Here is a 27,482-nt window from a genome sequence, read left to right as displayed (position 1 = left end):
GTCTTCCGCATGCTGTTCCCATGTCATTTGAGCACTGTTCCCATCGATTTGGGCAATTTTTAGGCCCTCTGCTCACCGCTGGGGATGCTGCCGGTAAAATACTCGAGTTTCCCATAGACTTACATTGGGCTCGTCGCTCGGGTCGAGCACCCGAGTATTCCAAAGTGCTCGACCCGAGCATCGTGCACCCGAGCATTTTAGTGCTCACCCATCACTAATGAAGACTGTTGAGTTTGATCATTTCAGTAAATGTGTTTTTGTCTATAGTCACAGTTTTTGACTGCCAGACTGAGTAGTATCTTCACAGTTTCTTATTAGACTATGAACTGTCATTGTCTTGGTGAATCATTCCATATTTTTACATAACTTACTATTTTTACGGAGAGTTTAAGTAGAAATGTTCAAAAAAATCTAAAATTCAAGGATATATTTTGTTCAAAAATAATTAGTTTTCTTCTTGGCAGATGACTGTACCAGGAGATCAGAGCGACAGCTGGTATCTTCAATTTTTCAATCAGATGTTTTTGAGATCCCACAGGATACAATTGAAGTGAATGGCATTACTCCAGATATACCATCAATCCTTCACAGCAAAGATCTGTCATCTGATCCTTTGAAACGGGTCCTGTCTTCTGATTCATTACCAACTACTAAGGAAAATCAAAGTCACAAAAAAAGCATTAAAAAACTAATTGCTCCTAAAGCAAAGACGCCATTTTCACATTCAGAACACGGGAATAATTTTCCCCTGGAAAAGTGTTTTCTTAAACTTCAAAAAATTCATAAAGCAAAAAAGGGATTTTCTTGCTGCAAATGTGGGAAATATTTTAACCAGATATCAGATCTTGTTAGGCATGAGAGAATTCACACAGGTGAGACTACTTATTCATGTTCAGAATGTTCGAAGTGTTTCAGCCACAAATCAAATTTTGTTAAGCACCAGAGAACTCACACAGGGCAGCGGCCTTTTTCCTGTTCAGAATGTGGGAAATGTTTTAGCCAGAAATCAAATCTTGTTAGACATGAGAGAATTCACACAAGGGAGAAGCCTTTTTTATGTTCAGAATGTGGAAAATGTTTTAGCCAGAAATCAGATTTTGTTAAGCACAAGCTAACTCACACAGGGGAAAAGCCTTATTCATGTTCAGAATGTGGGAAATGTTTTAGCCAGAAATCAAGTTTTGTAACTCACCAGAGAACCCACACAGGAGAGAAGCCTTTTTTCTGTTCAGAATGTGGGAAACGTTTTAACGATAATTCATATTTTGTTAAGCACCAGCGAACTCACACAGGGCAGAAGCCTTTTTCATGTTCAGAATGTGGGAAATGTTTTAAAGATAAATCAGATCTTGTTAAGCACCAGAGAACTCACACAGGGGAGAAACCTTTTTTGTGTTCAGAATGTGGAAAATGTTTTAACCAGAAAACAGATTTGGTTAAGCACCAAAGAACTCACACAGGGGAGAAGCCTTTTTCCTGTTCAGAATGTGGAAAATGTTTTAGCCAGAAGTCAAATTTGGTTAAGCACCAGAGAATTCACACAGAGAAGCCTTTTTCCTGTTCAGAATGTGGAAAATGTTTTAACCAGAAATCAGATTTGGTTAAGCACCAGAGAATTCACACAGAGGAGAAGCCTTTTTCCTGTTCAGAATGTGGAAAATGTTTTAGCCGTAAATCAGATTTGGTTAAGCACCAGAGAACTCACACAGGGGAGAAGCCTTTTTCCTGTTCAGAATGTGGGAAACGTTTTAACGATAATTCATGTTTTATTAGGCACCAGCGAACTCACACAGGGCAGAAGCCTTTTTCCTGTTCAGAATGTGGGAAATGTTTTAGCCACAAATCAAATTTTGTAATTCACAAGAGAACCCACACAGGGGAGAAGCCTTTTTCCTGTTCAGAATGTGGAAAATGTTTTGTGAAGAAATCATCTCTTTTTAGTCACCAAAGAATTCACACAGGGGAGAAGCCTTTTTCATGTTCTTAATGTGTGAAATGTTTTACACAGAAATAAACTCTTAATAAACGTCAGAGAAGTCACACAGGTCAGAAGCCCCTTTCATGTTCAAAATGTTGGAATTGTTTTAACTGAAAATTGTACCTTCTTAAAGGAGTTGTCCACTACTAGGACAGTCTCTTGTCATTCCTCATGTTTGACCTTGTTAAAATAAAAACACTCATAATAACTTTCCGTGTCAGCACCGTTCTAGTAGTGTTGAGATGAGATTCGCATTCCCGGGGCTCATGTGAGGTCATTACATCACACAAGCCCTGCATTCAATCGGCTTCACTGTCGCCGCTTTCGGATGTGTTGAACACCAACAGAAAGCCAGGGCTGCAGCTGCTCTCCGACTTCCTCTTAATGTTCAATTTGTTCGAAGGTGGGGACAGTTACGCCAGCACTTATTGGGCGCAAGACTCTCAACAACCTCACTTGAGCCTCGGAAATGAGAATGCTGACAGCGCTGGATTGGGAAGTTTGTGTAAATGTTTTTATTTTAACAGGATCAAACATTAAGAATGAAAAGGGATTGTGAAAGTAGTGGACAACCCCTTTAAACATCAAAAATCCCACATAGAGACTAGTCCTTATCATACCTAGAGTGTGAAAAGTGATTTTCTGGAAAATTGTATTTTGTTGACCATCAAAAACAACTCCGATGGGGAGAGAAACTATATATGTTATTGACAAACTGCAAACAGTTGTACAGTACAGACCAAAAGTTTGGACACAACTTCATATTTAAAGATTTTTCTGTATTTTCATGACTATGAAAATTGTACATTCACACTGAAGGCATCAAAACTATGAATTAACACATGTGGAATGATATACTTAACAAAAAAGTGTGAAACAACTGAAAATATGTCTTATATTCTAGGTTCTTCAAAGTAGCCACCTTTTGCTTTGATGACTGCTTTGCACACTCTTGGCATTTTCTTGATATCGGAGGAGAGGTATGACATCGTAGGTATAACAGAGACTTGGCTAGACGATAGCTACGACTGGGCGGTAAATTTAACAGATTATAGTTTATTTAGAAGGGACCAGAAACGGGAAGGGCGGAGGAGTCTGCTTATATGTAAGGTCACGTCTAAAGCCCAGACTAAGGGAAGATATAGGAGAGGGAGAAGAGGGGGTCGAGTCCATGTGGGTAGAGATAGAGGGGGCAAAAAATAATAATAAAATATTACTGGGGGTCTCCTATAAGCCACCTAATATAACAGAGGAGAATGAGAAACTGCTATTAGGACAAATAGACAAAGTAGCAAAACATAATGAGGTGATTGTAATGGGGGACTTCAACTACCCGGATATTGACTGGGAAACAGAAACCTGTAGATCGCAGAAAGGAAAAAGGTTCTTGACAAATATCAAGGATAATTATCTCTCCCAACTAGTGCAGGAACCAACGAGAGGGAAGGCAGTGTTGGACTTAATATTGACTAATAGGCCTGATAGAATAACTGAGGTACAGATAGGGGGGCACCTAGGTAATAGCGATCATAATATTATCAATTTCAAAATGCCCTTCAGTAGGGTTATCAATAAGGGAACAACTAAAACATTAAACTTTAGGAGGGCGAAGTTTGATCAGCTGAAAGAAAACCTTCAACTTATAGACTGGGACAAAGTTCTTAATCAAGGAAATACGAATAGTAAATGGGAAACCTTCAAAAGAATTCTGAATACTCAGTGCGAGAGGTATATACCGTATGGGAATAAAAGGGCCAGAAATAAGAGGAAACCAATATGGTTGAATAAGAGCGTAAAAGGGGCGTTAAATAGCAAAAAAGAGGCATTCAAGAGATTAAAACAGGAAAACAGCAAGGAGGCACTAATGTGTTACAAGGAAAAAACGAGAACCTGCAAAAAATAAATAAAAATAGCGAAGGAGGAAACAGAGAAACGTATTGCTAGGGAAAGTAGATCAAATCCCAAACTGTTCTTTACGTATATAAATAGTAAAAGGATTAAATCGAATAATATTGGACCGATAAAAAGTGATAAAGGCAAAATCATAGAGAAAAATGAGGATAAAGCTAATCTATTAAATAAATTTTTTTCGTCAACTTTCACAAAGGAAAAAGAACTAACAGGCGAAATGAGAAGTGACAAACTTAATCCTCCACTAAGTATGACAAATCTAACCCAAGCTGGGGTACAGAAACGCCTCAGTAAGATTAAAATAAACAAATCACCAGGACCTGATGGCATACACCCACGGGTACTAAGGGAACTAAGTAATGTGATAGACAGACCGTTATATCTTATATTTAAGGACTCTGTTGAGACTGGGTCTGTACCACTTGATTGGCGACAGGCGAATGTAGTGCCAATATTCAAAAAGGGAGCGAAAAGTGACGCCGGAAACTATCGGCCGGTGAGTCTGACGTCCGTTGTGGGCAAAATTTTTGAAGGCTTTATTAATGAGGCAATCATGGAGCATCTTGATGCTAATAATCTATTAACCCCGAACCAACATGGATTCATGAGGAATCGCTCCTGCCAAACAAACCTGATTGACTTCTACGAGGAGGTTAGCTCTCGAGTAGATCAGGGGGAACCAGTGGATGTCGTGTATCTCGACTTCTCAAAAGCATTCGATAGCGTGCCACATAATAGGTTGGTATACAAAATGAGAATGATGGGGCTGGGGGAAAATGTCTGCAAGTGGGTAGCTAACTGGCTAAAGGATAGAAGGCAGAGGGTGGTTATAAATGGAATATACTCAGATTGGGTAAGCGTCACTAGTGGGGTACCACAGGGGTCTGTACTAGGCCCAATGTTATTTAATATCTTTATTAACGACATAGTCAACGGGATAAATAGTAAAATATCAATATTTGCAGATGACACAAAGTTATGTAAAACAATTAATACAAAAGAGGATAGTGAAGACCTACAGAGGGATTTGGATAAGCTGGGTAGGTGGAGCATTAAATGGCAAATGAGGTTTAACGAGGAGAAATGTAAGGTCATACATATGGGAAGGAAAAATGGAAGTCACCAGTACTCACTGAATGGGAAATCATTGGGGAATTCAGAGATGGAGAAGGACTTGGGCATCTTGATTGATAGCAAACTAAATTGGAGTGCCCAAAGTCAGGCGGCTGCTGTAAGGGCAAACAGGGTAATGGGATGTATCAGAAGAGATATAGCTGCAAAGGATGAGAACATTGTTCTTCCACTGTACAAAGCACTGGTCAGACCACACTTGGAATACTGTGCTCAGTTATGGGCCCCAATATATAGAAAGGATATAAATGAGCTTGAAAAGGTACAAAGGAGGGCAACAAAATTAATAAGGGGAATGGAGGGACTGCAATACCCAGAGAGGTTGGCAAAACTAGGACTATTCAGCCTGGAAAAGAGAAGGTTGAGGGGGGACATAATAAATGTGTACAAATATGTTAGGGGACAGTATAGAGACCTTGCCCGAGATTTGTTCAAAAGGAGGGATATTACGGTAACAAGAGGGCACTCACTAAGACTGGAAGAGAAAAGGTTTCAGCACCAGCATAGGAAGGGGTTCTTTATGGTAAGAGCAGTGAGAATATGGAATTCACTGAGTGAGGAGACGGTAATGTCGGATTCACTAAACCAGTTCAAGCGGGGACTGGATGCATTTCTAGATACCAGGCAGATTTCTGCATATACTTAAAAATAGAATAAAATAGTAGGTTGATACAGGGATTTATTCTGACTGCTGGTTTCAGAGTCGGGAGGGAATTTTTCCTCAGGTGAAGATTGGCTAAATCATTTGGGGTTTTTGCCCTCCTCTGGATCAACTTTAGCAATTACAGAACTAACAGGTCGAACTTGATGGACGCAAGTCTTTATTCGGCTTTACAAACTATGATGAGCTTCAAGCGGTAGTCTTCTTTAAATGAGGTGTGTCCAAACTTTTGGGCTGTACTGTATATGTACAGGTTAAAAGTTAACGCGTTTCGAAGTCATACACAACCTCAGGACATAACCTAATAGGTACCATGTGTAACTTGAGTTTTATATGCTTTTTGAAAAAAAACACCAAACGGGGGACACATGATGTGTCAATTTCATATGTAAATACATTAAAAAGAGGTCGGTTGAAGTGTTAAAGACAGAAAAATATTGCATATATTTATTGCATTAAAACATAATATAGTATATTAATAAAAACAACTGAAAAAGAAATGTTCATACCATTTGAGTAAAAAAAATAATTTGTTATATGTGTGTATTCCTAAATGAGATGAGAACTGGTGCTCGATTGATTTATTGGAGTATGAATGTGGTTTAACAGTGCTGAAGGCCACCCAAGAGTTTCAATGATCAGAATAGAGCTGCAAAATTGGTTCATTATGAAAGGGGGAATGATATCCCAATGGTTTATACTTAGTCTCTAACAATATTTGGCACAATTATTCTATATGACATTAGAAAAATAATTATTAAAAAAGAGAATATAATGTTAACCAGTAGGTGGGGAGAAATAATGAGTGTGTGCTTAGTGGTTTTAGAGCGCGGCTTTTCTGGTGCTCCAAATAGAGCTTGTGATCATTACCAAAGGAGAGCTTCTAGTGTGGGAGCTGAATGGCATATCCGACAAAAGGAAACGTCAGATACGCCTGATGATTAGATGAGTGAGGTGGACTGTAAAGTAAGTCGATACACACTTCAGTTTAAATAAGATGAATAGTATAACACACAGGAACGTCGGCTGATCTTCCAAGCCGCACCAGAGGATTGCGGTCGACAAGCGTTCCGAGTCAGAGGCAAGCAGCAATACAAAGAAGGCTGTCGGGTAAAACAGGATGGTGGATGTGAGAAAACAAGAAGAGATGAAGGGAAAATGGGTGAGCGGCATCATATAATAAGATGTATTAAACGAAGGAGAGTGGATCAAACGCTTACAATGTGTATTGGAAAGCATTTCATGTGTACTGAGCTGTTAGGAATAAATAGATTATTGTCACATCTTTGTGATAAACTATACTAAGTGAAGGGCTAAGTGCCAAGCTTTAATCTATACTTAAAATATATCCAATGATACCAAAAAAATGTGTTGTATATGCAGCCAATCGAATATGAGCTTTTTGTATATATGAATTGTGAAAAACGCGCTGAATATCTCAAAAATAAATGAATAACTGCTCATTGCAAAAACTATTTTAAAATAAATAGATAATTGATTAAAATTGATTAAAAGAGATCATCTGTCATTTGTTGATCCTGGAATATTATTAATCATGTTAAAATCTCAATTAATTAGTTCATAAATCTAGATAAAAAAGGAATAAATAAAAAAGGGGGGAGGGGTTGATCCAAGGATTAATTAAAAACTGATAAGTGGGAATAAAAATTATTAAAGGAATATATCTGATTTCAATGTAAAAAGTTAGAGATGCGGTAAGAAGTAAATGCAAAACTGAAAAATATAGAAATAATTGCAGTATTTCATATGAATATAAACCAATATAATATATAGGTAAAGGTTCCAAAAACAGTGTTTCCTACCTTCTGTTATCTTCTGGCACTAATGATCTGTGCCATATGAAAATTATGGATATATCCGAATGATGATCCTTTTGTTCTCTCCTAAATTAACTGCCCTGCAGAGCGTTACATTCTGCTCAATAGAGATCCTGGCAAATATTCTGCAGAGTGTTGCACTATGCTTAATCAAGATCCTGGCAAAATGCCAGAAAAAGTACATCCCGTTATGCCGGGTACTGGATTGTGTGTCCCAATCTTAGGTGCACTCGTGTGGTGTATGTATCTACAATCCACGTGGTGGAGAAGGAGCTGAGCGATATGAATGCGGTGCCGTCTGGCCACCGTATATCGCGCTGCCGCCTTTGCAGGTAAGTGACATCACTCAGGCAATGAATTCCAGAGTGAGTACAGTTCTTACGCGTTTCAGCGGTTACGACCGCCTTCATCTGAGATGGTGCCTGTTACCTATGGCGGTGTTTATATAGGTGCCTATCAGGGAAATATTGTCAGGAAAATGTTCTTCCATATTTGCCTGACATAGATGTTCACCCCCCTCCCTTATTCCCCTTTTTCTCAGCACAAAAGCCCCAATTAACACAGTCCAGAGATGACAATCTACAATGTATTCCTGCAAATTATCACCCACAGTCAAAATAGCTTACACAAACAACTGGCAGCCAAGAGGTGCCACCAAGCTACTTAGGATGCAATTAGTGTCAAGATCACAGTATTTGTGTGTGATGGGGAAGGTTTGCTTTCCCCGAACTTAAAAAAGAAACCTCCAGCCACTTTGTCTCCGATATGAAATATTGTATGTTCCATAATTCTAGCGGGACCCATATTTTTAGTGATAGCAACAGCCCAGGAATGTATCCATAGTTTTTCATGGCTGTAAGCAAAATCAGGGAGATGTAGCGCAAAAACACCAGAATAGCCAAAAACACCAGAATAGCAGACTGCAGCTATGCGATGTGTAGTCTCTAAATGAATGTAAAATCATAATAGAAAATATGATATCACTTTTGGGCTTCTGGGATCAACGAGCGATGAGTTATTGCAGAAGTTAGCGTTTTTAATAAAAATGTACAGGCTGGAGACCGGCCCACATGATGTCACCAAAGGGGGCGTGTGGACATATCTCCCCTTAGGTATAAGAGAACACATGGACAATACAAGAGCACTCATCGCCAGGGTGGTATAAGGATTATAAACACCTGGTCGTGTTCGATAATGCTCAAATCAAGCTGAGGAGCCCCTTCTCCACCTATATTGAATCTTCGCAGTGTTCTGTTTCTTTTGTCCTGTAATCGTTCCCTCCCCCAAAGCCACATACGCTACCAAAACGCAGGCGTCCGCCCAGGCCTGCATTATACACTGCTCAAAAAAATAAAGGGAACACTTAAACAACAGAATATAACTCCAAATAAATCAAACTTCTGTGAAATCAAACTGTCCACTTAGGAAGCAACACTGATTGACAATCAATTTCACATGCTGCTGTGCAAATGGAATAGACAATAGATGGAAATTATTGGCAATTATCAAGACATCCTCAATAAAGGAGTGGTACTGCAGGTGGGGAACACAGACCACATCTCAGTACCGATGCTTTCTGGCTGATGTTTTGATTTCTTTTGAATGTTGGTTGTGCTTTCACACTCGTGGTAGCATGAGATGGACTCTACAACCCACAGAAGTTGCTCAGATAGTGCAGCTCATCCAGGATGGCACATCAATGCGAGCTGTGGCAAGAAGGTTGGCTGTGTCCAGAGGCTGGAGGTGCTACCAGGAGACAGGCCAGTAGACCAGGAGACGTGGAGGGGGCCCAAGGAGGGCAACAGCCCAGCAGCAGGACCGCTACCTCCGCCTTTGTGCAAGGAGGAACAGAAGGAGCACTGCCAGAGCCCTGCAAAATGACCTCCAGCAGGCCACAAATGTGCATGTGTCTGCACAAATGGTTAGAAACCGACTCCATGAAGGTGGTATGAGGGCCTGACGTCCACAGATGGGGGTTGTGCTCACAGCCCAACATCGTGCAGGACGCTTGGCATTTGCCACAGAACACCAGGATTGGCAAAGTCGCCACTGGTGCCCTGTGCTCTTCACAGATGAAAGCAGGTTCACACTGAGCACATGTGACAGACGTGACAGAGTCTGGAGACGCCGTGGAGAGCGATCTGCTGCTTGCAACATCCTTCAGCATGACCGGTTTGGCAGTGGGTCAGTAATGGTGTGAGGTGGCATTTCTTTGGAGGGCCACACAGCCCTCCATGTGCTCGCCAGAGGTAGCCTGACTGCCATTTGGTACCGAGATGAGATCCTCAGACCCCTTGTGAGACCATATGCTGGTGAGCTTGGCCCTGGGTTCCTCCTAATGCCGGACAATACCAGACCTCATGTGGCTGGAGTGTGTCACCAGTTCCTGCAAGATGAAGGCATTGAAGCTATAGACTGGCCCGCCAGTTCCCCAGACCTGAATCCGATTGAGCACATCTGGGACATCATGTCTCGCTCCATCCACCAACGTCACGTTGCACTACAGACTGTCCAGGAGTTAGCGGATGCTTTAGTCCAGGTCTGGGAGGTGATCCCACCGGAGATCATCCGCAACTTCATCAGGAGCATGCCCAGGTGTTGTAGGGAGGTCATACAGGCACATGGAGGCCACACACAATACTGAGCCTCATTTTGACTTGTTTTAAGGACATAACATCAAAGTTGGATCAGCCTGTAGTGTGTTTTTCCACTTTAATTTTGGGGGTGACTCCAAATCCAGGCCTCCATTGATTAATAAATTTGATTTCCATTGATGATTTTTGTGTGATTTTGATGTTAATAATCAGTCTATCATGCAGCCAGCAGCAACCGTGCGGGGCGTACACCCATAATCCTGGAGCTGGAATTCGGAGGTGTGACGCCATACGCTTTCTGTGTGCTCGCCGATGCCCAAGGAGTGAGTAGTTTGGATCGTGTGCTCACGATTCCGGACGAAACACTGATAGCGTGATGGCACGGTGTGATATTGCGTGATCTCCCCGTTGTCGTCCCTGTGGGTGATCCCTGACAGTGCCTGTTACCTATGGCAGTGTTTATATAGGTGCCTGTTACCTATGGCGGTGTTTATATACACATGTGGTCAAAATTGTTGGTACCCCTTGTTTAATGAAAGAAAATCCCACAATTGTCACAGAAATAACTTGAATCTGACAAAAGTAGTAATAAATTAAAAATCTATGAAAATGAACAAATGAAAGTCAGACATTGCTTATCAACCCTGCTTCCACACAATTTTAAAAAAAATTTAACTTATGAAATAGGCCTGGACAGAAATGATGGTACTCTTAACTTAATATTTTGTTGAACAACCTTTTGAGGCAATCACTGCAATCAAATGATTCCTGTAGCTGTCAAGGAGACTTCTGCACCTCTCGACAGGTATTTTGGCCCACTCCTCATGAGCAAACCTCTCCAGTTGTCTCGTGTTTGAAGGTTGCCTTTTCCAGACGGCATGTTTAGGCTCTTTCCAAAGATGCTAAATAGGATTTAGGTCAGGGCTCATAGAAGGCCACTTCAGAATAGTCCAATGTTTTCCTCTTAGCCATTCTTGGGTGTTTTTAGCTGTGTGTTTTTGGTCATTATCCTGTTGCAAGACTGATGACCTGCGACTGAGACCAAGCTTTCTGACACTGGGCGGCACATTTTTTATAGAATCCCTTGATAGTCTTGAGATTTCATTGTACCCTGCACAGATTCAAGACACCCTGTGCCAGATGCAGCAAAGCAGCCCCAGAACATAATCGAGCCTCAACTATGTTTCACAGTAGGGAGTGTTCTTTTCTTGATATGCCTAATCTTTCGGTCTGTGAACATAGAGCTGATATGCCTTGCCAAAAACTTCCATTTTTGTCTCATCTATCCATAGGACATTCTCCCAAAAGCTTTGTGACTTGTCTACATGTAGTTTGGCAAATTCCAGTCTGGCTTTTTTATGATTTTTTTCCAACAATGGTGTTCTCCTTGGTCGTCTCCCATGAAGTCCACTTTGGATAAAACAATGACGGATGGGCGATCTGACACTGATGTTCCTTGAGCTTGAAGTTCACCTTTAATCTCTTTAGAAGTTATCCTGGGCTTTTTTTTACCATTCCTATTATCCGTCTCTTTGATTTGTCATCAATTTTCCTCCTGCGGCCACATCCAGGGAGGTTGGCTACAGTCCCATGGATCTTAAATTTCTGAATAATATGTGCAACTGTAGTCACAGAAACATCAAGCTGCTTGGAGATGGTCTGATAACCTTTACCTTTAACTTTAACATGCTTGTCTATAATTTTCTTTCTAATCTCCTGAGACAACTCTTTCCTTTGCTTCCTCTGGTCCATGTTGAGTGTGTTACACACCATGTCACCAAACAGCACAGTGAGTATCTGTAGCCCTATATACAGGCCCACTGACTGATTACAAGATTGTAGACACCTGTGATGCTAATTAGTGGACACAACTTGATTTAACATGTCCCTTTTATCACATTATTTTCAGGGGTACCATCATTTTTGTCCAGGCCTATTTCATGAGTTTAATTTTTTTTTTAATTCTGTGGAAGCAGAAAAGCAATGTCTGACTTTCATTTGTTCATTTTCAAAGATTTTAATGTATTATTACTTTTGTCAGATTCAAGTTATTTCTGTGACCATTGTGGGTTTTTCTTTCATTAAACGAGGGGTACCAACAATTTTGACAACATGTGTAGGTGCCTGTTACCTATGGCAATGTTTATATAGGTGCCTGTGACCTATGGTGGTGTTTATATACTATATAGAAAAGCTCCTAATTTACACTTCCGACAAGCTTTTTGGAGATGGAAATTTCATTCTCCAGCAAGACTTGGCACCTGTCCACACTGCCAAAAGTACCAATACCTGGTTTACACACAACAGTATCACTGTGCTTGATTGGCCAGCAAACTCACCTGACCTTAACCCTATAGAGAATCTATGGGGTATTGTCAAGAGGAAGATGAGAGACACCAGACCCAACAATGCAGACGAGCTGAAGGCTGCTATCAGAGCCACCTGGGCTTCCATAACACCTTAGCAGTGCCACAGGCTGATTGCCTCCATGCCACATTGCCGCATTGATGCAGTAATTGATGCAAAAGGAGTCCCGACCAAGTATTGAGTGCATTTACTGAGCATACATTTCAGTAGGCCAACATTTCGGATATTAAAAACATTTTTCAAGCTGTTGTTATAAAATATTCTAATTTACTGAGATAATGACGTTTGTGTTTTCATTGGCTGTAAGCCATAATCAACATTAACAGAAATAAACGCTTGAAATAGATCACTCTGTAATGACTATATAATATGAGTTCCACTTTTTGTATTGAAGAACTGAAATAAATAAACTTTTTGATGTTATTTCAATTTAGTGAGATGCACCTGTATATACCATACTAAAAGCCTAAAGAAAATAGGGGAAAGGGGGGGAGGGAGAATAAAGAATCCTAAAGAATAAAATATACATAAGTACACGTGCGGTCTGGTTATCTAGTACGTGTTTTGCATAAGATGAGACATCGGTGTATTCACTGGGACTTTTTGATACAAATTTAAGGATTTCGCCCTTTATTTTCTTATCAGGATCTGAGGAAGTGTCTTCAGAATTATCGCTTTCTTCATCCACAGGCAAATTACAGTAAACGCTATTTGAATGAAACTCACTATATGATTAATTAGGTGATATGGATTCCGTCTTTATAAATGGCGTATAGGACTCCTTGTATACTGGTTCTCTGTATTGCACTCACAGATATTGTAATCCTGTGTCTGCGGTCACTATTACTGAATGAGACAGTTTAGGGGACGTAGATGTAAAGTTGTTTCCTATTGTTATCTGTGTCCCTGAGAGAGGTGCTGTCCTCTGCCTGTGTTCACATTCTGCACTTTGCCCGGCCCTGGCTTTACATGTGGCTTATCAATATTCACCTCACTCATTGACTGCAGGGAAGGTCTTAGACATCCCTGTGCTGGAGCCAGAATTGCTGGTGACCTGTCCTTTATGTCTGTGGGAGGACAATAGTAACATGGTTTTTAAGGTTGAAGGAAGACTTAAGTCCATCTAGTTCAACTCATAGCCTAACTTGTAATGTCCTAGGTCTGTGCGTTCCTCTATGTATTATCAGGATCAGCGCCAACACTCAGCTGTTTTCCAGCTGCCGCCATCGATAGAAAACACCTGAGTGAGGACAGCAGAGGCGCAGGGACTTCCAGCAGCGCAGGGACTTCCAGCAGCGCAGGGACTATCAGCAGCGCAGGGACTTCCAGCAGCGCAGGGACTTCCAGCAGCGCAGGGACTTCCAGCAGCGCAGGGACTTCCAGCAGCGCAGGGACTTCCAGCAGCGCAGGGACTTCACACTTCGCAGCGGCTGTTAGTCAGCTGGATGAGATCTGGCAGGCTGACGGGTGGAGGGATCCAACCTGCATGGGAGAGGGCACCATGCATGCTCGGCCTCTAGAGAGGGCTATAAGGACGGATATAGATACCAGTAATGCTATCACTAGGGGGCGCCATACTGACCATCAGAGGGACATATATTTTGAATGTGGCATCATTTATAATAGGTTTAATTTACAAAAGCATTTCTTTACATGATGTCCACAGGATTACCTATATGTTCTATGGTGGCATCACCCTTTTACGGAGACATCCGTAATTGCTCTTTGGAGATCCCGTCATCCTAATGTATACCAATACTCCTGCTTCTCGTCCACATTCTCCTCTTTGTGGAGAATGGATTTGTCTCTTGGAAATGAACGGATGCAGGGTCTTATATCTGACATCAGCTCCTGCCCAGAGCGCTATCCCATCATTCTCCTCTGTGTGTCCCTAAGCTTAATCCCCCAATGCAGTACAGACCCAAAGGGAAATTAACCCCTTTTAGTTGCAAGTTATGGATCTTGAGGGGAAAATTGAAGGGGAACTAAAGGAGTATCTTGTGTTATTAAAAATACAACTTCTATTTTATATGTATGGGAAGCCATGAAGGCCGATCTTAGAGGTATATTTATAACAGAAATCTCAGCAGCTGAATCTCGGACTAAGCAGCAGGATCAATTGGTGTTTCAGGAATTGGGAGATGCAGAGAGTGCGATGATTACAGATCCAACGCCGGCTGCGCAAAACAGGCTGAAAGCAGCTCAGGACATGAGGAATCAGGGAACATTGCAGCTGCAGGAAGGAAGAAGCGGTTTCACAAGATGCAATATTGTGAAGAGGGAGATAAAGCAGGTCACTTATATCTGTGATAGCTGCGGCCCAGAGGGACTCCGCCTTTATATCCAGTCTGCAGACTAGGGAGGGTAATGTGGTACAGTCCACAGTGGACATACTGAAAGTGTTGGAGGAATACTATGCAAAGCTGTATACTTCTCAGTTTCAACCCTCAGAAGAACAGACCCAGGACCTTCCTAGATAAAGGCTCAGCTCCCCGTCCTTTCTTTAAGACTCTCGCAATTTATTAGATGAATCGCTTTGATGTAGAAGAGCTAGAATCTGCACTGAGCTCAATGGCCAACGATAAAGCATCGGGAATGGACGGTCTTCCAGTGGAAGTAGATAAGAGATATAAGGAAGTATTACTACCAATATTATTGGAGGTATGCAATTCGAAGGGGGATCATTGCCACGCCCATGCACAAAGCCATAATTAAAGTGTTACCTAAACAAGGCAAGACCCTCAGCTTGCTGGCATCCTATAGACTCATCTCTCTTTTAACAGTAGACATCAAACTTCTTGCTAACAGACTTTCAAAAGTAATTTCAATAATACACCCCGATCAGTCTGGGTTTATGTCAAATAAGTCCACAGCGATCTCAGAAGGCTTTATATTAATATACAATCAAGGGATGATAATATTGGTCATAGGGGGATCCTGTCTTTGGATGCAGCTAAGGCCTTTGACAGTGTAGAATGGCCATATTTGTGAGCTACATTGCGGCAGATTGGCTTTGGTGACAAATTTATATAATGGGTGCAATTGCTTTATTCGGACTCAAAGGCCAAAATAAGAGCGAATGGCTCTATGGCTAATCGATTTTTGTTGCACAGAGGTACAAGACAAGGGTGCCCCCTGTCTCTCTTATTGTTTTCAATAGCAACTGAACCTCTTGTGGCAGTAATTAGTAAAATGTCTGAGATAAATGGATTTAAATATGGGACCAAGGAAGAGAAGGTGGCATTGTTTGCCGATGATTTACGATTATTCCTTGGGGATGCTCGGGGGTCTCTGGAGAGCATGATGGCGACTATCTCTAGCTGACTTATTCCTTCCAAAGACCATACTAAGGACTAGGGAGCACTTATTACGGGTGGAGAAATGGCCATTCGGGCAAACAGGAAAAATAAAGGAAAATTCAAAATAATTGGGATGATCACCATAATTACAATAAAATGGCAAGGTTCCAGCAGACTGACTGATCCGACTGTTAGGCCATGGCTTCACTGTCAGTATTTGGTCAGTATTTTTCCTCGGGAGTGGGAGCCAAAACCAGGTGAGGAACAATCAGAGAAAAGGTATAATAGAAACAAGTCACCAATTTTACATTTATCACCCACTCCTGGTTTTGGCTCCCACTCCTGAGAAAAAATACTGCCCAAATACTAATAGTGGGGCGGTGGCCTTAAAGACAAACTCAGTAAGAAGTAAGAATGAAGTCGCAACAAAACACTGAGCTGCAACAAAACACCTTAAAATTTGAGATTGATTAGTCCTTTCTGTCTGACCATTGTTTTCAGGGTGGCAGGCACAGGAAAATAAATGAATTCCCAGTTTATTACAAAAAGCTCTGCAGAATTTGGAGACAAATTGCACTCCCCTATCAAACACAATGTTAAGAGGGATCCCATGTAGCCTTATTTTATGAGAAATAAAAAACCTGGAGAATATCTCTGACAAAGGAAGAAAATGAGCCCGTTTACTGAATCAGTCAACGACCACCCAAAGACAGTCTTCCCACCAGACAGAGGCAAATCCGTGATGAAATCCATGGACAGATGAGTTCACTGTCTTTCTGGAATTGCAATGGAGCCAATAGTCCAACCGGACTGTTATGACAGACTTTAGCGTGTGCGTAAACTACACAAGCAGATACAAAATCTTTAATATAATTATTCATAGATGGCCACCAAAAAAGCCTAGTAATAGCTTTCTGCATAGCTGTGAACCGCGGATGACCACTCATGATTAAATCATGAAACTCCAGCAATAGACACAATCTTAATTCGGGCCTAGGCGTGGCGAAAGGAGCAAACGATTGGACTTTACGGATCTCAGCTTCAACCTCCAAGGATATCACAGAAACCACAATGCCCTCAGGGAGAATGGAGGTTTTGGAGGAGAAACAGAACTAAAACTGCTTGGAAAGTGATAGAGAAATTGAATCTAGAGAAAAAAAGCACCCTCTGGCCTGTCTAGGAGTTAGCCATTTAGCTGATTCAGTATACGCTAAATTCTTCTGGTCAGTGACCACAGTGATTTCATGAACTTCTCCCTCCAGAAAATGTCTTCAAACCTTAAAGGCTAATTTAACAGTGAGTAACTCACAATTCCCAACAGCAGAATTTATTTCAGCAGATGAAACTTTTCTTGATAAAAAACCACATGGCCGCAAATTGGTCAGGGTCTTGGAACACTGACATAAAACGGCCCATACCCGGACCTCCGAAACATCCACCTCCACAATGAATGGTTCTTGGAGATGGGGTTGGATTAGAACAGGAGCAGACAAACACTCCTTCAATTTCTCAAAAGCCCTCAAAGCATCCAGTGGCCAAACCTTGAGATCTGCCCCCTTACGTGTGAGGTCAGTAATCTGAGAAAAGAAACCTAAAGAATTTCCTATAATAGTTGGCGAATCCTACAAAATGTTGCAACGCTTTCAGGTCCCTAGGTTGGACCCAATCTATTATGGCTTTCTCCTTCCCAGGATCCATCATAAACCCATCAGCCGATAAAATGACCCGGGAATGAAACTTCCTGAACAGAAAACAAAACATTTCTCAATTGTAACAAACAAAGAATTCTCCCTCAACCTTTCTAATACAACACGGACATGTTCCTGGTGAGAATCCAAATCAGGAGAGAAGATTCTATATCATCAAGATAAATCACAAGAAATCTCCCAAAGTAATCAGAGAAATATCATTCAGAGAGTTGTGAAATCCTGTTGGTGCATTGGAGAATCCAAATGGGAGGACGAGATTATCGAATAAAACCTCCGCTCCGTACACGCGCAGCTCCTCTCCGTACGCCTCGTACACGCGCGGCTCCGCTCCGTACACCTCGTACACACGCGGCTCCACTCAGTACGCCTCGTACATGCGCGGCTCCGCTCCGTACGCCTCGTACACGCGTGGCTCCGCCTCGTACACGCGCAGCTCCGCTCCGCACGCCTCGTACACGCGCGGCTCTGCTCCGTACGCCTCGTACACGCGCGGCTCCGCTCCGTACGCCTTGTACACGCGCGGCTCCGCTCCGCACGCCTCGTACATGCGCGGCTCCGCACGCCTTGTACACGCGCGGCTCCGCTCCGTACACCTCGTACACACGCGGCTCCGCTCCGTACGCCTCGTACACCCGCAGCTCCGCTCCGAACACCTCGTACACACGCGGCTCTGCTCCGTACACCTCGTACACACACGGCTCCGCTCCGTACACCTCGTACACACATGGCTCCGCTCCGTACACCTCGTACACGTGCGGCTCCGCACGCCTCGCACACGCGCGGCTCCGCTCCGCACGCCTCGTACACGCGCGGCTTCGCTCCGTACACCTCGTACACACGCGGCACCGCTCTGTACACCTCGTACACACGCAGCTCTGCTCCGTACACCACGTACACACGCGACTCCGCTCCGTACACCTCGTACACACGCGGCTCCACTCCGTACACCTTGTACACACGCGGCTCCGCTCCGTACACCTCGTACACACGCGGCTCTGCTCCGTACACCTCGTACACACGCGGCTCTGCTCAGTACACCTCGTACACGCGGCTCCGCTCCGTACACCTCGTACACACGGCTCTGCTACATCCACACTGTAAACCCCTCCTGACCCCACACATAAACTTCAGCTCATCCAGCACCATGACAACCAGCACAGCAGAGTCCTGCATCCACTGAGGCCCCTGATCATGTGACCCCTGACTCCTCCCCTCCTGTGACCTCATCACAGCTCCTGTGCGCACAGAGCAGCCATATATGTGGTGACGGCTCTGCAGGTGGAAGTATGTGGAGACCCCATTACTGGGCGCAGGGGGCATTAACCCCTTCAGCACGGAGACTCTTTTGGGGTCTTGTGTTGCCCCTTTATAAGAATCATAAGGTTTTTGTTCTGTTTCCTGTAATAGATACATACGACCCAACTATGGAGACACGAAGGGAGGAAACGTATTGTTCTCATAGTACAGGGCCTCTTTCTTGCCCCAGGTAGTGTAATGTTCCCATAGTACCGCCACCCCCCACACAGTATAATCAGAGGTACAGCTAAGGTCTGATGGGACACGTTGTGAGATTTTGACCACCCCCAATCCTGATATATACAGTGGGTACGGAAAGTATTCAGACCCCTTTACATTTTTCACTCTTTGTTTCATTGCAGCCATTTGATAAATTCTATAACATTCATTTTTTTCTCATTAATGTACACTCTGCACCCCATCTTGACTGAAAAAAATGTAGAAATTTTTGCAAATTTATTAAAAAAGAAAAACTGAAATATCACATGGTCATAAGTATTCAGACCCTTTGCTCAGACTCTCATATTTAAGTCACATGCTGTCCATTTCCTTGTGATCCTCCTTGAGATGGTTCTACTACTTCATTGGGTCCAACTGTGTTTAATTAAACTGATAGGACTTGATTTGGACAGGCACACACCTGTCTATATAAGACCTCACAGCTCACAGTGCATGTCAGACCAAATGAGAATCATGAGCTCAAAGGAACTGCCCAAGGAGCCCAGAGACAGAATTGTGGCAAGGCACAGATCTGGCCAAAGTTACACAAGAATTTTTGCATTACTCAAGGTTCTTAAGAGCACAGTGGCCTCCATAATCCTTAAATGGAAGAAGTTTGGGACCACCAGAAGTCTTCCTAGACCTGGCCGTCCTGCCAAACTGAGCAATCGTGGGAGAAGAGCCTTGGTGAGAGAGGTAAAGAAGAACCCCAAGATCACTGTGGCTGAGCTCCAGAGATGCAGTAGGGAGATGGGAGAAAGTTCCACAAAGTCAACTATCACTGCAGCCCTCCACCAGTCGGGCCTTTATGGCAGAGTGGCCCAACGGAAGCCTCTCCTCAGTGCAAGACATATGAAAGCCCGCATAGAGTTTGCTCAAAACACATGAAGTTCTCCCAGACTATGAGAAATAAGATACTCTGGTCTGATGAGATGAAGATAGAACTTTTTGGTGATAATTCTAAGCGGTATGTGTGCAGAAAACCAGGCACTGCTCATCACCTGCCCAATACAATCCGAACAGTGAAACATGGTGGTGGCAGCATCATGCTATGGGGGTGTTTATCAACTGCAGGGACAGGACGACTGGTTGCAATTGAAAGAAACATGAATGCAGTCAAGTACAGAGATATCCTGGATGAAAACCTCTTCCAGAGTGCTCTGGACCTCAGACTTGGCAAAAGCTTCACCTTCCAACAAGACAATGACCCTAAGCACACAGCTAAAATAAAAAAGGAGTGGCTTTAGAACAACTCTGTGACCATTCTTGACTGGCCCAGCCACAGCCCTGACCTAAACCTAATAGAGCATGTCTGGAGATACCTGAAAATGTCTGTCCACCAACGTTCACCATCCAACCTGGAAAGGTTCTGCAAGGAAGAATGGCAGAGGATCCCCAAGTCCAGGTGTGAAAAACTTGTTGCATCATTCCCAAGAAGACTCATGGCTGTACTAGCTCAAAAGGGGGCTTCTACTCAATACTGAGCAAAGGGTCTGAATACTTATGATCATGTGATATTTCAGTTTTTCTTTTTTAATAAATTTGCAAAAATTTCTACATTTCTGTTTTTTTTCAGTCAAGTGGGGTGCAGAGTGTACTTTAACCCTTTAAAAGCCCAGGGCGTACTAATACGTACCTGCACCCTGGGCTTTAAGAGCCAGGTATGTATTAGTACGTCCTGTGGATTTCGCCCGCACACAGGCTGTGCAGGCGCGATCGCCGCCGGGTGTCAGCTGATTGTCACAGCTGACACCCGATGCTATGTGCTGGGAGCTCCCGGCACATTAACCCCCGCAATGCGGCGATCAAAGTCGATCGCAGCATTGTGGGGGCAAGTGCAGGTGATCGCCGATACTCACCTCTCCTGCCGGCGTCCAACGTTGTCTGCCGCGGCTTCCAGGATGTTGCTATGACGACCCGATGCTCAGGGGAAATTGCACAACAAATTTTGGGGTCCACTTTTTCCTGTTATCACTGCGAAAAAAAAAAAAAATTGGGTCTAAAGTAACATTTTTGTGAAAAAAGTTAAATGTTAATTTTTTTTTTCCACATTCCAAAAATTCCTGTGAAGCACCTGAAGGGTTAATAAACTTCTTGAATGTGGTTTTGAGCACCTTGAGGGGTGCAGTTTTTAGAATGGTGTCACTTTTGGGTATTTTTTGTCATAAAGACTAGAGATGAGCAGTGTTCGACTCGAACTGTTTGCCAATCTCAAATTCGAGCTGTTTTGGGCAGTCTTCGAGCCGTTCGACGAATCCGAACGATTTGCAAAAAATTTGGCTGTTCGAGGTTATGTTTGATAACTGTTCGTGCACCAAAAGCGTAACTGGATTTTTTCATAGTAATACTGTTAATCAATGTTAATAGACAGTTTCAGTGTAGAGTGGGCGGGGGGAGGGGCAGGGGATGGATCTCTGCAGAAATAAAGCCGATCTCCATTTTTTTTTCTTTTCCACATTTACAGTGGCGCGGTGCAGTCTGTCAGCCTATCAGCAGTGCACACACGCAGCGAAGTGCTTTTTTTTCACACAAGCAAGGGCATTGGCTGTGTACGTCACATGTCCTTGCCCTGTAAGACCCAGCCATTTTCTCACTGCTGCAGCTGAGTGTTAGACGGCACCACTGCTGCTGTGGGAGCTATACAGTATAACTGTGAATTGGGAGCGAATTTGCTGTTAAATAGAGAGAGAGGTTTAGGGAGTAGGGACTAGTTGTAATTGCAGCCCTTTTGAGGGATTGGTTACAGCAGTTCCTAGCACTTTTTGCCAGGCAGGTCTGTGCCAGTGCTGTGCCAGTGTTTTTCACAGCATTTGGCTAAATGTAGCTAAGCCAATCCTTTTGGGCCTGTAGCAGTGTCTTAGTCATTGGAGTAGCCCATCTGAACCAAGCTATACCACCTGTGTATCTAATAACAATTTTTTACTGCATCTAGCCCAGTAAATCTTTTTGGGCCTGTAGCAGTGTCTGTTAGTCATTGGAGTAGCCCATCTGAACCAAGCTACACCACCTGTGTATCTAATAACTATTTTTTACTGCATCTTGCCAAGTAAATCCTTTTGGGCCTGTAGCAGTGTCTGTTAGTCATTGGAGTAGCCCATCTGAACCAAGCTACACCACCTGTGTATCAAATAACAATTACTGCATCTAGCCAAGTAAATCCTTTGGGGCCTGTAGCAGTGTCTGTTTGTCATTGGAGTAGCCCATCTGAACCAAGCTGCACCACCTGTGTATCTAATAACAATTTTTTACTGCATCTAGCCCAGTAAATCCTTTTGGACATAGTAGCAGTGTCTCGTAGTCAGCGGAGTAGCCCACCTGTGAAGCAAGCTACACCTCCTGTGTATCTAATGAAATTGTTTTACTGCATCTAACCCAGCCAATCCTTTTGGGCTAGTGCCACAGTTTGGCCACTCAGCTCTGCTCGGTTTCCATCCATCGTTTTTTGTGCAAACAACTACAGAGTTGCCAATTAGTTAACCACCAAAATGAGTGGCAAAAGGCCTGCTGCTGGTGGAAAGGGGAATAGGCGTGTTGGAAAGTGAAAAAAAACTTGTGTCCGTGGGGTAGGTGTTAAAGCAACAGTAACATCTGCAGAAGAAAGACCATCTTCCAGCCAAACTAAGATGTCTACTTCTTTTCGTGGACAATGTGATACGATCCCTTTCTTACGAACACGCCCATCGCTACAAATTCCAGATGAGGCACAAAAACAGCAGGTGCTTCAACGGATATCAAGTGCTCCTTCAAGTGGGCTCTCCTCCACCTCAACTTCAACATCACAAATACTCCAGTCCTCAGAGGTGTCACCCCAATCGAACTTGCTTCCTCACAGCTCCCAAGTCTACAGCTGCCCGTCTGAGTATGGGGTAACACAGATGGTTGAGTCTGCAGAGCTGTTTACTCATACTATAGCCTGGGAATCAGAGGTCTGCTCCAGAGCTTCTGTGAATCCAGACGAGGAAATGATCTGCACTGATGCCCAGAATGTTTATGAGTCGGATCCAGGCCCAGATTAGGAAGGTTCTGAGCATAATGTAGACCCTCGTTCCCAAACTGTAACTCCTATTGGTGGAGACAATGAGGAAAACGATGATGAGACTCAGATACCTGATTGGAGCGACAACTTGACTTTTCGGTCAGGGCAGGAAGAGGTTGACTCTGAGGACGACGGGTGTGAGAACACACAGGGTGATGATGACGAGGTTGGAGATCCCACTTACTGTCAACCCACAGTCAGCCAGTCGATGAGGTCAGCAGAGGAGGTGGAGGAGGATGCTATTGACGACGAGGTTAGGTTGCGCCTTCCTGGACAGAGACGGAGTACTGGAAGCACGTCAACAACTGCATCCTCAACCACAACTCTGCCTCTGACCTAAAGTCGTGGTGGCTCTTCAGGTCGCATGGGCTCTAAGCCTTGCATAGCCTGGGCATTTTTTCAGATCGATAAGGATGACCCAACTCATGTTATCTGTAACAGTTGTCACCAAAAGCTAAGTAGAGGCCAAAAAATCCATAGTTTGAGTACTTCATGCATGAACCGTCACATGGATATGAAGCATAAGTTGCAGTGGGAAGCTCACTGTGCTACAATGCGGCCTAGCGGGCCGGGCCAACCACCGTCTGCCCCATCTGGTGCATCCGCGGCCTCTTCATCCTCTGTGACTGGGGGGACAACAGTCACACATGTGTTTGGACGCAGACCTGCCACCTCTTTACCCGCAGCAGCCAGTGTGATTGGCAGGTCATCAGTTCATTTGGAAGTGGAAACACCAGCTGGTGTTGAGCCCTCTCCGACATCAAGAGCACCACCTTTGGATCAAGGCAACCTAACATGTCCGCCTGCATCTTCCTCACAGACCGGCAGTTTGCCGGGGACACCCTACTCAACCCCGTCTAATCACAACAGCCAGCCCTCGGTCCCTCAGATGTGGACAAGTAAAAGACCATTTCCTCCTAGCCATGGCAAAGCTAAGAGGTTGAATTTCACCATCTGCAAGCTGTTGGCTACAGAAATACTGCCTTTCTGCCTGGTGGACACAGAGGATTTTCGAGACCTTATGTCCGTCGCAGTGCCCCAGTACCAGATGCCCAGTCGGCACTACTTCTCAAAGAAAGGTGTGCCTGCGCTACACCAGCATGTCGCACACAACATCACGGCTTCTTTGAGAAACTCTGTGTGTGACAGGGTGCATTTCACCACACACATGGACGAGTAGGCATGGACAGAGGCGTTACATGTCGCTGACTGGGCACTGGGTAACTATGGTGACAGCAGGACAAGGGGCTGCTGTCCAAGTCTTGCCATCCCCACGAGTTGTGCGTCAATCCTTTTTATCTAGAAGTTCCTCCACTGCTTCTGCCTCCTCAGCCTCCTCTCGGTCCTCCACCTCCACCCAAAGCCTGTCTGGTAATGCTGCCCATGTTCTAACTGCGCAGAAGGAATCCTGAACACCTCCTTACTATGCTGGCAGCAGGGCTCAACGGCATCAGGCGGTGTTTACTTTGAAATGTCTGGGAAGTGTGAGTCACACAGCTGAGGAGTTGTGGTCAGCTCTGGAGACCCAGTTTTATGAATGGTTGGCTCCACTGGACCTGCAGCCAGGGAAGGCCATGTGCGACAATGCTGCAAACCTGCGTGCGGCCCTTCGCCGGGGCAATGCCACACACGTGCCTTGTATGGCTCATGTGTTGAACCTGGTTGTCCAGCAATTTTTAGCCCACTATCCCGGACTAGATGGCCTTCTGCAGAGGGCACGGTCTCTGTGTGCTCACTTCCGCCGTTCGCATCTCGCAGCTCAACTTACATCTCTACAGAAGTCTTTGGGCCTGCCAGTTCACCTACTGAAATGCAACGTGCCGACACGGTGGAATTCAACTCTGCACATGTTGCAGCGATTGTGGCAGCACCGGCGATGAAGATGTTTAGTGCTGAGGATGCCATTATCAACTTGACTATTCTGGTCATATACATGCTGGAGCACACGTTAAACAGAATTCGGAGTCAGGTGGTGGGATAAGAGGAGGGGGAGGAAGTAGAGGAGGAGTCGTATGCGGAAGGGATAACATCTCCAAGGTCCAGACGGTCGGCAGCACCAAGGCAGCAGGCATGGGAGGGTGGGGGAGAGGGATTAACGAGGGCGCATGGTAGCAGCCAAACTGTTGAGGAAGGTGCAGGAGCTGAGGAAGAAGTGGAGGACGAACTGGCGATGGGCATGGAAGACTCATCAGATGAGGGAGACCTGGATCACATTTCTGTTGTGTGAGGTTGGGGGGAGAGGGAAGAGGAAGGAAGAATGATTCTTACCTCGCCACCAACACCACAAGGACTTGGTCCTCCTGGATGCGCAAGACACATGAGTGCTTTCTTGCTGCAGTACCTGCAACATGACCCTCGAATTGTCAGAATTCGAAGTAATCCCGACTACTGGGTTGCCACACTCTTAGATCCACGGTACAAAAGTAAATTTGCCTAAATAATTCCTGCCATAGAGAGGGATTCACGCATGCAAGAGTATCAGCGGAGGCTGTTACAAAATCTTACATGCCCTTTTCCACAAAACACCAGTGGTGCACATAGTGAATCTCACAGTTCTAACTTGCCAACCGTGGGACTGTCGAGTCTTCATCACTCAAACCGTAACAGTAACACCGTATCTGCTGGTAACAGCAATTTTGTGGAATTGTTTCACCAATTTTTTTAGACCATCCTTTGCAAGGCCACAGGAGACAAGAAGTCTGACACATAGTCAACGCCTAGAGAGGATGGTATAGGAGTATCTCCAAGTGAACATCGAAGCCATGACTGTGTCACTGGACCCTTGCTCATTTTGGGCTTCCAATCTGGAAAAATGGCCTGAACTCGCCACTCACGCCTTGGAGATCTTGTCATGCCCCGCAGCCAGCATTCTCTCTGAACGTGTGTTCAGCGCTGCTGGTGGTGTGCTGACAGATAAGCGCACGCGGCTGTCCACTGACAATGTAGACAGACTCACGTTCATAAAGATGAACAAATCATGGATCCACAAGGACTTTTCTACCCCTGTGTCATCCTGTGGAGACTAAAAGCTTGAGGATTTGGGAAAATCACCTCACCAACCATTTTAAGCAACTCTGGGGCAATTGATGCCACTTAAGTGGTGTCTGTGCCACAATTTTTGGAAAAAATGGAGACTCTTTTTGGAGTCCCCTTGCTGTGTTTTACATGACGTTGGCATCGTCAATTCCAGGTGGGTCGGGTCGCTCCCCCCCACCTTTTAACCGTAAGAAACTACATACACTATGGCTTGGGGTAACACAGATGGTTGAGTCTGAAGAGCAGTTTACTCATACTATAGCCTGGGAATCAGAGGTCTGCTCCAAAGCTTCAGTGTCTGCTAGTCAGCGTAGTAGCCTAGCTGTGAAGCAAGCTACACCGCCTGTGTATCTAATAACAATTTTTTACTGCATCTAACCCAGCCAATCATTTTGGGATAGTAGCAGTGTCTCGTAGTCAGCGGAGTAGCCCATCTGAAGCAAGCTACACCACCTTTGTATCTAATAACAATTTTTAACTGCATCTAGCCCAGGCAATACTTTGGGCCTAGTAGCAGTGTCTGCTAGTCAGCGGAGTAGCCCAGCTGTTAAGCAAGCTACACCACCTGTGGTTTGGACACTTAATTTTCTCAAAGGAGACGCTTCGGGCCCCGGGACACTCAGTGAAGAGCAACGGGGAGGCTCCCCAAGGAAAAGGGGCTGGGACTGGTGGTAGCACGCCTTGCGGCGGACCGCCAAGCTCGATCCTTATAAAAGCTTTTTAACTGCAGGAGCTTTAGTGGACGCTACTGGAGCTGGAATTACCGCGGCTGCTGGCACCAGACTTGCCCGCCAATAGATCCTTGTAAAAGGATTTAAAGTGTACTCATTCATATTACAGAGCTTAGACCTGCCTCCACCGCAGGGGGTCTCGACCCACCAGTGGACAGGCACCAGTATTAGGAGAGTGGGACTGGCCGTCAGGGTCCACCGCGGCTCTGGCACAAACCCAGCGACACGGAGGTCGCACGGGCAGGCGTGTCGGCTTCGCACTCCAGCGTAGTCCCTCTGCCCGCTCGTGCCCGTAACCTCAAAGGGATGCGCAAGCTGCTTTTCTTCCCAGGGCTGTTCCTCGCACAGCAAGAGGAACGTGGGGGAGCTCAGGTCGGCCTTCCACCGTACTCCCTTACCTCCTTTGCCCTCTTTCCTTCTTCCGCTCTCCATCTAACCTCTCGGCTCTGTGGTGTCTTCTCTCCCTCCAGCTCTCTCCTTCTCACAGGTGGACTACCACGTGTATTTACACTGTGGCAAATCTTTTGGGCCCAGGCACAAGAAGTCGTCGAGCTAACGGATAATATATGCCCCCTTAGAAACGTCCATGACGACCCATTCGAGGAAGCAACTAAGCGCCTCAAATAGCGAGCAGGATCTGGAGCACCCCATGGGCAAACAGCAATCTATATAGTAT

The 27,482-nt window shown here is 44.5% G+C and overlaps 2 protein-coding genes across 2 annotated transcripts in view; both read left to right on the top strand.

Annotated features, from left to right (window-relative positions):
• The window catches only part of LOC141206983 (uncharacterized), a 34,637-nt gene extending 32,576 nt beyond the window's left edge, over positions 1-2,061 (top strand). The window contains exon 12 of the mRNA XM_073664342.1: positions 465-2,061. Within this exon, the coding sequence (XP_073520443.1) occupies positions 465-1,987 (1,523 nt within the window). The 3' untranslated portion in view covers positions 1,988-2,061. The remainder of the gene's footprint in view (positions 1-464) is intronic.
• A 12,463-nt stretch (positions 2,062-14,524) lies between these two features.
• LOC141206982 (uncharacterized) overlaps positions 14,525-27,482 on the top strand; it is a 33,441-nt gene continuing 20,483 nt past the window's right edge. The window contains exons 1-2 of the mRNA XM_073664341.1: positions 14,525-14,773; positions 15,007-15,141. Of these exons, the coding sequence (XP_073520442.1) occupies positions 14,525-14,773; positions 15,007-15,141 (384 nt within the window). The remainder of the gene's footprint in view (positions 14,774-15,006; positions 15,142-27,482) is intronic.

The sequence above is a fragment of the Phyllobates terribilis genome, unplaced genomic scaffold (genome assembly GCF_046119375.1).
Source record: "Phyllobates terribilis strain yellow unplaced genomic scaffold, ASM4611937v1 Scaffold_156__1_contigs__length_4398808, whole genome shotgun sequence".
In the NCBI taxonomy this organism is placed as follows: Eukaryota; Metazoa; Chordata; class Amphibia; order Anura; family Dendrobatidae; genus Phyllobates; species Phyllobates terribilis.
Note: the sequence above shows the minus strand (reverse complement) of the source record. Positions and strands in the feature narration are given on the sequence as shown.